The sequence below is a fragment of the Haliotis rufescens genome, unplaced genomic scaffold (assembly GCF_023055435.1).
Source record: "Haliotis rufescens isolate VD_foot unplaced genomic scaffold, xgHalRufe1.0.p SCAF_1, whole genome shotgun sequence".
Lineage (NCBI taxonomy): Eukaryota > Metazoa > Mollusca > Gastropoda > Lepetellida > Haliotidae > Haliotis > Haliotis rufescens.
Window position 1 is genome coordinate 48,075,825 of NW_025963779.1, and position 12,706 is coordinate 48,088,530.

Here is a 12,706-nt window from a genome sequence, read left to right on the forward strand (position 1 = left end):
TCGCCACTTATCGGAATACAGAATTCTGGTAGACGGTCTTGCCGCCCTAGCTGCATAACCCTTGGCACTTAAGGCCCGTTGAAGATGGATCAGACGTGTAGATGTAACCTATCTTGTGCCGGGTGTGGATGTTTGCTGTGTGGATGAAACAGTAGATTCGGCCAGTCTGAGAGTGGGAGAGGGTCGGCAGCGGCGATCTCTCTGAGATCAATGAATCAACCCCCGCTGGCCACCAGTGTGCAACCAAAGTCGACCTGATCTGTGTCAACCTGATCTTCTGAATGACTCTGGGAAGGAGTACTGGAGGTGGAAAAAAGTAAGTTTTTTTAGTCCTTCCAAATTCCAAATGTTAGCACCGCCCACTGATAGTGGACTCCCATGAAGATGAAGCGGAGGAATTTTCTGTCGTAGGGATGGATCGGGACATGGAGGTACGAATTCTGATTGTCCAGGCTGATGAGTGAGTCATGAGCCTATATCCTGGACCGGAGGAGCCTGAGCATGGTCACTCAGAAGTAAAGTGGATGAGCTTGGTGAAAGTAGCGAGATTGTGGATTATTCGGAATTGGTCGGAGTCCTTGTTGGGGACAAGCAATATTGGCAAATGGAAGGCTAGTGTTATGGCTGGGGAGTGTACAATCTCTATGGTCTCCTTGGCCAGCTGCATTTTGATGTTTCAGTGCAGGAGTTGCTGTTGAGAAGGGGAGCAGGTGTCAGCTATGGGTGATGACGTTAGATGCAGGTCATCTCTCAGAATGAGTTTGTACCCGAGGCGCAAGATGCTGACGACGTATGGGTCCCAAAGAATTTCCCAGTCCCGACAGAATCGTCCTAGTCTCCCACCTACTGGGGTCTCGACAACTGGAATGACTGGGGGAGGGAGGTCCCAGTCTTCATGTCTGTCGCTTCACTTCACTCCCTGCCTTGGCTGTTAGGATCAGGAAAACTTTTCTTTCTCACGATTCTTTCCACGAAAGGAGGAAGAGGTGTCCTGTGCATGACTGAAGTGAGTTCCGCCACAGGTGAAAGTTGCCCAACCTTGATGGCTTGAAAGAGGCGGAGTGTGAGACATGAGCCAGGGCCTTCAGAGCGGTCTCGTCCCTGGCGAAGACTGATACCCTGGCATGGGTCTTGAAGACGTGTCCATTAAAGAGAGAGGTGGACAACCAAGGTTGACTGAGTAGGTGCCTCTTGAACTCCAGATCTCAGTCGGGAACGTGGATAGTGGTAGAGCGATTCGAGCCCCTCAGCGGTGGATATTCTCATCCAGTGTATGTGCGTGATCAGTAATGTCAAAGGAATGGAGGGGGAAGTCTTCCTTCTTGTACTTAGGCGCCGTGAACGAGGGTGTGAGGGACAACTTGGCAAAATCCTCATCGAGGGCAGCAATCATGTCCTTAATCATGGGATCAGGCGGGACAGAGGAAGGGTCAGACCATGTAGTGTCCTTCTTGTCCACGTCTGAACCCAGGGAACGAGCCACAGCCTCTAGCAGGGCCGCAATCCAGTCCACTACCTGGTTGAGACCAAGCTAGGAATCAATGTCAGATATTGATCCCTTGTAGGATGGTATGAAGGACCCTTCAGAGGACTTGGACTGGTATCCCCTCGAGTGATGAATCTTGAGAGCAGCTCTAAGAACAGTACCTAGACCTGGAAGACATGTGCCTTGAGGAAGAGCCAGGCGAAGCTGAGTCACGAGACAGTGAACCTGGCTGTTAGAGAGCCGCATGCATGAAGCCTAGGCGCTTGTAGAGACGCTACAGTAGCCGGTGGCATGGAGACCATGTCCGAAGCTGAAGGTGCCAAGTACTGAGGCATTTAAGAAGTGGAGCCATGGTGAATCCATGCTGTGCATCTGATAAGGCTGAGGTGGTGTCTGTTGGTAGCCCGAAGGAGCTCATAGCATTGACTGCACAGGCGCCATGGAGAGCTGGTACGTCTGTTGTAGAGGCATAGATTTATCCACAGGCGCGCGCCGGGCATCATTGTCACGGTCATAGTCGTGTAGATGGAGGTCATGGTGGTGAGCATCCGCGCCTGGGTAGAGACAACAGAGGTGGTAGGAGCTGAGTTGCTGATGACACTTGGGTGTTGGCAGGTGTCATGACCGGGATGACGGGCAATATTTTGGCTGAGAAACGTGTAACATTTTTTTCTTGGCACAGAGTTTATGGGCCTGCTGGGACTTTCACTTCTGAGATACACTCAGGTATTTGCCGAAATCTGAGGGGGGGAAGCTTGAAACAGTCCTAACATTTGGCTGTCTGAGAGCACAGGGACGTGTAATTTAGGCACAAGGGACGGGGATCCCACCCTGATTTATTACAACAACACTTGCTACAAGAGGGCATGTATCTGCAATGATTGCAGATTGTAATCACAATGCATTCCCTCCTGATTATGTATGCCATAATCTTTTTTCCCAGCCATGTGGGTTTGAGAAAAACAATTTACGCAAACAACACAAAACACCACCACTTTAATAAACAATATTATTGCAAGAATACGTCAGTAATGAAGTACCAAGCAATACAAAAGAATACAGAATACAACATTCAAGATGGCTACTTGAAACAACACAACACCTGAGATTACTGTCATGAAAACCACCACCAGGCGTTAAATAATTATGCTATGGCGTAAATCATATGAAATATATAAAAACACAAAACGTAGGCGCAATATAATTCACAAGAAATATCACTAGAGTATTTCAAGAGAGTTCAACACATAGGTCTTCCTTCTGTGGGTGACAGCAGTAATGTGCGGATCCATGACATCATCACTTCCATGGTCACATGGGAGCTGTGTGATAGGGTTGTCCTCTCAGCTAGTTGAAACAACTTCTTCAGCAAGACCTCACACAGCTCTTCCTTTCTGTCAAGAACAAGCAGTAGATGCACTAAGAAGTAATTTAGAATAAGTCATACAATATGATAAATTAGGGGGATGGGGTGTCTGTTCTTTGTTTGAAACTTTTGAAGTGAATACCTCCACCTTGATTCCAATGACAGTTTTGTTCAGCAGGGCCTCCTGTTGGTTGTGCTGCAGAGTATGATGGTTGCAGATGCTCCAGTATCACTACAGTTGTAATGGGGAGCACTTAAAATATGTGTAAGGGCCAACCGACATGAACCATCACAGTGCAGCTCACTGTGAGCAATACAAGATTTATTTTGAATTAGCAATTATAGTTTGAAATTTATTCATCTAAATTGTATTCTTAGAAAATATAGAGCTTAACTCATTGATAAAGCCCTATGGATGTGGTTGGATTACCTAGGCCTGCATACAGTATGTTCTTGATACAATCAGCATGATGACTACAAGTATTGTAAATGTCCCAGACACAAAGCCTACAAACAATGAGATTCCCCCAAGTACCAACATGTCCACTTGAGTTTCATGTCACCACAGCTGCCTGGGAAGTGGAGCTGAAAATCTCCCCTGCAGAGTCAGGTCTCATGGCGCTGGCAAGTCAACAAGTGGCCACGGACACATATTGCTTCCGGTCCTGTGTCAGGTGTACCCTACACCTGAGACGCGCGTGAGGGGGCAGTCTGGCTAGCTGTGTGTGAAGTCAACCACAATCTGATAGTTTCACACACTCGGTGTGAAGCCCTCCACCTGTATGTCCACACGGCAGTGAAGACAGGACACTACAGCCGCTGGTCACATTTGTGTGTTCACTCACGCTGACAACACACAGTCACAGTGGACCTGGTCTATCTCATTACCATGATTGCAACTGATTACAGGTTATGTGTCAATTTGTCTTGCGCTGGTCAGGTCTAAGCAGACAGATAACTCAGCTGACATAGTGTGCATCAAGGACCACTATCCCACACTCCCACAGGCAGGCTTCCCACCAAAGAAGCTCATGTCAAAGTGATACCAGGCCCTATTTGTGCCCTAGAATGACACATCACACTTCCCAAAGAAAAAGGCACAAGCTAATAATACCATGTTGCTTTCTTAACATGCTCAGTAGAGCTTGTCCAAAGTGCTACCGTATTCGATGTAATAAGGGCCCAGGGCGCTCTAAAAATTAGAAATAGGGGGCTCTTATTTGAATATTATTTTGGTGGAAAAAAAATCAGAGTTGAAAGATAAATTTTGTGGTTTATACTGACAACCTGAAATGTTTATATATGACATATATTTTTCCAGAATTTCATTGCCCATAATTAAGGGTGCATTTAACACGTACACGAGTGTGTATTATATGCTAATAGATAAGTCTTGTGTACATTGATCAATCGGAAGGGGTGCTAATTGGGATTGTTCACTAGCCAATAAATGAGCAATTATCCCGCTTATTAGAGCGGGGCGCTTACTGCGTCAAATACGGTATTACAGGACCAACTAATAATGAATAGCTGACAGGGAAGAGGACTTCTGTTGAAATTTGGAAAGTTTAGTTTTAATGTGATTGCAGCCAAAATATAGGATTTATGGCAATAATGTAATAGAGATAGGGGATTCAAAAGAATTATGAATTTTTGTAATCTGCTCTACCATACTAAAGCTGCTGTGGAGATGATGGAATGTGCACCCTCAATTGTTCTCCTCACCCGTATTTTGTTCTCCAGATTCAGCCTCTTGGCCAGACTGTCAGCCTTCTCTGCCCGCACGATCTCCATCTCTGTTGACAGCTCTGTAATCCGCCTCTGGAACTCTGCAACAGGAACAACAACACTATAGCTTGTCACTCTCACTGTGCAGGCTACAACTGATACAATAATACATCAACTGAAACTGTCAATGTGCAGGAATTTGTTGAACAATTGACTTAGAATCTGTGCCTTTAAAAATGAGTTCATTATTTTCAAAAATTGCTATTCAAATTAAACTAACATTTGCGGGCAATGTTCTGGAATTAAATTTGATTTCCCTATAGATGGTATTTAGGCTCCACAGATATATCTGGATTTGACTGGAATTACCTTTATGTGACATATTCATTAAGATAAATGGGCATTATTTCAACTCACCACCATAAAACCCCTTTAAAAGTGACTTGCCTTGCCATGGAAAATGGCAATGACAATAATTACAGCCGGCACAGGATGCAGCATCAACCTTGCCGGAATTGTCATGTGATGGTGCATGTACCAAGAATCAAGCAATTTCTAATAACCTCTAATAACCCCCCAAACCAAGGTTCTAATCAAAATGAGAATTATGGTATTATAGCAAAAATAGTTTATGAAAACTTGTTTCTAGCAATTTCCACTTTAAACAAGAAAGCTGTTTGGATTATGTGCAAAAACAGAGAGAGAGACACATTCCTACCTTCTCCTAAATGCTCCAAACCATTTGCTCCCAAAACTATTTGGACTTCCACCAAATCAGGGGACTGCTGACATTACCAATGTCTTTTCATATGCTAATATGTTTACTAAGATTGTCTAATGCAGTACAACTTAGTCCTCTTATCAAGATTCCATTAACAACACAGTTAAAAGCACTTCTGGTTTAATAAAATCACACTGGCCCACAGAGATACTTTTCAAAATTCTAATCATAAATACTCAAGATAATGTATACCGATACACAAGCTGCACTGCACATCTACTTCACACTGCCCTTGACCTTCAATCTTTGCCAATCACATGCAAAATCATCAGTGTTACAAATATGTAGTTGCCATACCAAACTGACAATATCTTCTGAATTAACTTTCTACAAGTCATTTCATGAGTGAATGTTGGCATTTGACACAACAGTAACAGTGTAGTTATTCATAGTTCTTCTTAACCAACTGGAAATGCTTTGATGTTTCATGAATCAAACTAAAATTTCCTGAAATTCGAGCCTTTGTTCATGTGACCTTTAGTGACCATGACCTTATGTGGAGATCACCGAAAAGATTTGTGACTTTTTAAGCGTAATCATAAGTTTCATCAAACTCCAATCATAACAATTCAAGTTAAATCCCTTTCTGAAATAGAATAAACACCTTATAGGGTGAAATAGGGTAAAAAAAACTTTCTGGCCCTTCCTCAACCAAGATTGATGGCTGTTCAAAAGGAAACAAAGGCAGTGGTTGGTCGACTAAGATGACTGTGCCCAGTGTCACCAGTAGCTTGTATGTATATGTACAACAGTGTGTACCCAGAAAAAGCTAAAATATAGAACGATAGTTATCATTGTTAATAATTCTAAGAATACTACCTCTATTACATCTTTGCCATAAATCTTATCGTTTGGCCTCAGTCACACAAACTAAAATTTTCAGATTTTCAACAGACGTCCTCTTCACTGTCAATTTCACAACTAGTTGTTCCCAAATAGTATTGAAACCAATCAAGCTATGACGTATGCAATGGCAGGAACCTTCACTTCCTTACGAAAACTTCTACCTCTATTACATCTTTGCCAGAATATACCAGAGGGACCCTGTGGGATCTGCCTCTAGTAAATCCCAGTGTAATTGACAGTAATCCTCTTCTGGAAACCATTATTCTCTGATTCTAATCCTAAATCAAGAAAATTTTTCTCTGAAATACCTCCTAATGACTTGAAAATCAGAAAGTCTCAAGAATCAGTCAAATATGTGATATCTTCACTAGAATTACTGTTATATTTGTTGATCTTGTTGGTAATAATGAGTTATTTCTGGTCTATTTCCACCCAATGACGTCATTTCTTGTTAAATTTGGATTTGTGACACTAATACCGGTTTTGACGTCACTTCTGGTTTTGACATGACTTCCGGTTTTGCATCCTTTATTGAAAAATGACGTCTCTCAAGGTCTAAAAAAGACGTCATTTCCTGCATAGTTAACCTTGCACTGCTATTGCCAGTGCTGACGTCACTTCCGGTCACTGGAGGCAGTAATAATACTCCATGATCTTGCCACAGCTTCCGAGGCAAGCTCAGAGTATCCGGATGTTTACATCTTGTGCGGGATAACTTCTAGGCGGTTAGATGTAGGGTGGGCAGATTGTCGTGGAAAATGCTGGAGTTGGGTTGTCATAAGAGATCTTGACGAAGAGGTAACTGGTTAGGTTCTTCCATTAGTAGCCTTAGAATTCTGGGGAACCACACCTTGCTGGGCCAGATTGGTGCTATCAGGATTATCAAGCAATCTGTCTCCTCGACCTTGTGTATGACCTTGTCTATGACCTTGTCTAGGAGAGACCATGGTGGGAATGCGAATGCAAATAGACTCGTCCAATCCAACGATAGCGCATTGATCTGGTGAGCTCTTGGGTTGGGGACTGGACTGACATAAACCGGAAGTTGATAGTTCTGGCAGGTTGCAAACAGATATAGGTGAGGTGTGTTCCATAACTTGGTTATCCAAGCAAAGGTCTGGGGATATAAGGTCCATTCTGTTGCCATTATTCTCCCCATTATTCGGTAAGGACGTTCAATTTCCCGTGTATATGTCTCGCTTCCATCCAGCAATTAATGGAGTCTGCCAAGGTCTTCATCATCAGGGAGCTGGATCTGGTTCCTCCTTGTTTCTGGATATACGCCACTACTGTGATGTTTGTCCTTGGCTATAAGGATGGATGATTGAGATAGACGTATCTTTCATGCTAGGATGGCATAATAGATGGCCTTCATTTCCTTGCAATTCATATGAAAGATCTTTTCTCTGGTGTTCCAAAATCCCTGTACAGTGAGATCGTCCATATGGGCTCCCTATCCCGAATCTGACGTATCTGTGAATAGATGGTGTTCGGGCATGAGGGATGCCATTCATCACATGTTCTCTGTGGGTCCACCAATGCAGGTCTTGTACTAAGTTGGAAGACCCGGAATTCTAGGGTCTGTGATCGTAGTGAATTGTTCCATGACTGTAGAGGATGTAGCATCAGCCTTCCTCTGAAGGTCATATCCTGTAGAGACATTAAGTTACCTAGAAGAGACATCCACCACCTCAGAGACCTGCTGGGTTGACTTGATAGTGATTGAATCATCGTGATAGTCTTGACGAATCGATCCTCTGGTAGGCATAGATATCCTTTGTTTAGTTGGAATCTTGCTCCAATGTATATGATGTCTTGAACCGGAGCAATCTCATAAGTTGGTATTATGGAAAGACGGTAGGCGTAAATCACAATCCAGGTCAAAAGGGTATAGGCCTCAAGATCTTCCATGTTGGTAGAAACCTCGTTTCTTGCAGTCTGGCTGACAAAAAGATTCCTGAGAAGATTGGCTTTTGTCATCCCCTGACTTGGTTGGAATGAATCCTTCCCGGAGGGGACAAACATCTTCTTAGGAGGCTGTTTGTAAGATGAATCTTTTTGGTCCCAGTGACGCTTTGGGAATTGGGAAGATCCATGAGCCTTGGCAGCCAGGCTGATAGTTGATGCTTGGAATCGTTCTGTTGTATCTTGCCTGACTTCATCTATTACATGTCGCAGTTTCCCGTTGAATATCGTGGGAGCTGATACGTGTTGTGACATTATCAACCTCTTGGTAAGGATGGCTTTAGAATGAATCTGGGCTAAGAGTTGTTGACGCTGCAGCCATAATAGCTGTGAAGACATCCACACTTGGCTGGAGAGTAAGTCTTCCTGCAATCTTACAATAGTATCTAGTAGGCTGTGAATGAGTCCGACTTGATCAGTCCTGATAGTCATAGGCGTGTCTCCTGTTATGCCTTCATATGATGTCTGTAATGGTGGAATGATGTGTCTGATTCCAGAGACAAACCAGTTGATATAAGCTCCAATAATTCCTCGATGAGTTCTACAAATGTATATCCGTCCGTAAAATCCCACAGGGGTGAGTCGTCAGCCTGATTGGTATCCGTTTTCACCTCCCAGTGACCATGGGAAGCTCCCGATGAGGTTGGATAATCAGTGTAATCATCCTCATCCTCTGCCGGTGTCCAGGATTCGGGTATGATCAAAGTCTGTGCGGCTTGAGCTGGCTGCCCGTGAGTAACGGGTCCCGTATGGTGATCCTACTCTCTGTTGGTATAACATTCAGCTGGATGGTCTCGTGCGGTCCGTGAGGCTGGCTTGGGTACCGTCTGCTGATGAAGATCATACGGTAGGCCTATCGACTGGATGGTCGGTGGATTAGCTGTGGAGTCCGTGCCATGGCAGTACGGTGACCTAACAGTCGACTGTGTGAACGGCTGGTCAGCCGGCTGAGTTATCCTGGAGTCTGTGCTGCGTCCATGGTCGATCGGTGCCGTGTGGCCTCGGCTGGTCATACGGCTGTTCTGGCTGGATAATTGTCTGGTCGGTACAGTCGGCTGGGGTAGGCTGTCCCCCATGCAGTCTCTTGACCTGGGGACTCTTTTTAGCCAGAGCTGCTAATTTCTCCATTTATTCGTTGATTTGAGAGAACTTTGTCTTCATCATATTACATAGAGAGCACAGGAGATGGACTAGAGGTAGAGGAGGGAGGCGCTAGGGAAGCGGCTGGGGCCCTAACAGAGTCAGTAGTCTTTCTTCTTAGCCGCTTCCCGTCTCTTAGAAAGCACCTAACACCAGCTCTACTTACGTCTGTGCGATCATCACTTCAGCTTGCAGCCTTATAATATGTACTTGCAGTGTCTTTGTCTGTGTAGAAAACTATTAAAATAATCTTACCTTAATGAGATTTACTACCAAGTCCTAGATTGTTACAACTATAATATAGGTGTTGACTCAAGCACACACAGGGAAGAAGTGAAGGTACCCGCCATTGCATACATCATAGCTTGATTGGTTGTGATGCTATTTGGGAACAACTAGTTGTGTAATTGACAGTGAAGAGGACGTCTGTTGAAAATCTGAAATTTTAGTTAGTGTGACTGAAGCCAAAATATAGGATTTATGGCAAAGATGTTATGGAGGTAGTAGTTTCGTATGAATTACTGTTATCACAGTTTCAATGCTGAGTGATAAATAAACAATGCACAGAAAAGGTGATCTTAGTGCTACAACTATCAGTCTGTTTAGAGTTCTGGAGCTACATCAGTCACAACCGAGGATCATGTTGTGCAAGTTGACCCTGGACTGAAGTGACTGCTGGTGTATGGAACATGTAACTGTATTATTTACAAATACCCACCATGCTTCTCTCTCTGGGTGTTTGTGATGGTCTGGCGATGGATTTCATCACTGCTCTGCTCCTTAGTCTCCAATCTCTTCACCTGAACCAAACAACTCACATCAGTCCTGTACAGAGAGGGGACCAACTGTCTAACTGTCTAACACATACTACACTACAAATACATACATTCTTAACCTGAACCAAACAACTCACATCAGTCCTGTACAGAGAGGGGACCAACTGTCTAACACATACATACACTACACTACACATACATTCTTCACCTGAACCAAACAACTCACATCAGTCCTGTACAGAGAGGGGACCAACTGTCTAACACATACTACACTACACATACATACATTCTTCACCGCAACCAAACAACTCACATCAGTCCTGTACAGAGAGGGGACCAACTGTCTAACTGTCTAACACATACTACACTACACATACATACATTCTTAACCTGAACCAAACAACTCACATCAGTCCTGTACAGAGAGGGGACCAACTGTCTAACACATACTACACTACAAATACATACATTCTTAACCTGAACCAAACAACTCACATCAGTCCCGTAAAGAGAGGGGACCAACTGTCTAACACATACTACACTACACATACATACATTCTTCACCTGAACCAAACAACTCACATCAGTCCTGTACAGAGAGGGGACCAACTGTCTAACACATACTACATTACAAATACATACATTCTTCACCTGAACCAAACAACTCACATCAGTCCTGTACAGAGAGGGGACCAACTGTGTAACACATACTACATTACAAATACATACATTCTTCACCTGAACCAAACAACTCACATCAATCCTGTACAGAGAGGGGACCAACTGTCTAACACATACTACACTACACATACATACATTCTTCACCGCAACCAAACAACTCACATCAGTCCTGTACAGAGAGGGGACCAACTGTCTAACACATACTACACTACACATACATACATTCTTCACCTGAACCAAACAACTCACATCAGTCCTGTACAGAGAGGGGACCAACTGTCTGACACATACTACACTACACTAAACACACATACATACATTCTTAACCTGAACCAAACAACTCACATCAGTCCTGTACAGAGAGGGGACCAACTGTCTAACACATACTACATTACAAATACATACATTCTTCACCTGAACCAAACAACTCACATCAGTCCTGTACAGAGAGGGGACCAACTGTGTAACACATACTACATTACAAATACATACATTCTTCACCTGAACCAAACAACTCACATCAATCCTGTACAGAGAGGGGACCAACTGTCTAACACATACTACACTACACATACATACATTCTTCACCTGAACCAAACAACTCACATCAGTCCTGTACAGAGAGGCGACCAACTGTCTAACACATACTACACTACACATACATACATTCTTAACCTGAACCAAACAACTCACATCAGTCCTGTACAGAGAGGGGACCAACTGTCTAATTGTCTAACACTTACTACACTACAAATACATACATTCTTAACCTGAACCAAACAACTCACATCAGTCCTGTACAGAGAGGGGACCAACTGTCTAACACATACATACACTACACTACACATACATTCTTAACCTGAACCAAACAACTCACATCAGTCCTGTACAGAGAGGGGACCAACTGTCCAACACATACTACATTACAAATACATACATTCTTCACCTGAACCAAACAACTCACATCAATCCTGTACAGAGAGGGGACCAACTATCTAACACATACTACACTACACATACATACATTCTTCACCTGAACCAAACAACTCACATCAATCCTGTACAGAGAGGGGACCAACTGTCTAACACATACTACACTACACATACATACATTCTTAACCTGAACCAAACAACTCACATCAGTCCTGTACAGAGAGGGGACCAACTGTGTAACACATACTACATTACAAATACATACATTCTTCACCTGAACCAAACAACTCACATCAGTCCTGTACAGAGAGGGGACCAACTGTCTAACACATACATACACTACACTACACATACATTCTTAACCTGAACCAAACAACTCACATCAGTCCTGTACAGAGAGGGGACCAACTGTCCAACACATACTACATTACAAATACATACATTCTTCACCTGAACCAAACAACTCACATCAGTCCTGTACAGAGAGGGGACCAACTGTCTAACACATACATACACTACACTACACATACATTCTTAACCTGAACCAAACAACTCACATCAGTCCTGTACAGAGAGGTGGCCAACTGTCTAACACATACTACACTACACATACATTCATTCTTAACCTGAACCAAACAACTCACATCAGTCCTGTACAGAGAGGGGACCAACTGTCTAACACATACTACACTACACTACACATACATTCTTAACCTGAACCAAACAACTCACATCAGTCCTGTACAGAGAGGGGACCAACTGTCCAACACATACTACATTACAAATACATACATTCTTCACCTGAACCAAACAACTCACATCAATCCTGTACAGAGAGGGGACCAACTGTCTAACACATACTACACTACACATACATACATTCTTCACCTGAACCAAACAACTCACATCAATCCTGTACAGAGAGGGGACCAACTGTCTAACACATACATACACTACACATACATACATTCTTAACCTGAACCAAACAACTCACATCAGTCCTG

At 43.4% G+C, this 12,706-nt stretch overlaps 1 protein-coding gene across 7 annotated transcripts in view; it reads right to left on the reverse strand.

The window, feature by feature from the left end:
• The window catches only part of LOC124136445 (centlein-like), a 183,733-nt gene that overhangs the window by 111,745 nt on the left and 59,282 nt on the right, over nucleotides 1-12,706 (reverse strand). For all 7 annotated transcript variants that reach the window (XM_048396898.1, XM_048396913.1, XM_048396908.1 and 4 more), the window contains exons 7-8: nucleotides 10,031-10,112; nucleotides 4,578-4,681 (exon numbers count right to left, since the gene is read on the reverse strand). In XM_048396898.1, the coding sequence (XP_048252855.1) occupies nucleotides 4,578-4,681; nucleotides 10,031-10,112 (186 nt within the window). The remainder of the gene's footprint in view (nucleotides 1-4,577; nucleotides 4,682-10,030; nucleotides 10,113-12,706) is intronic.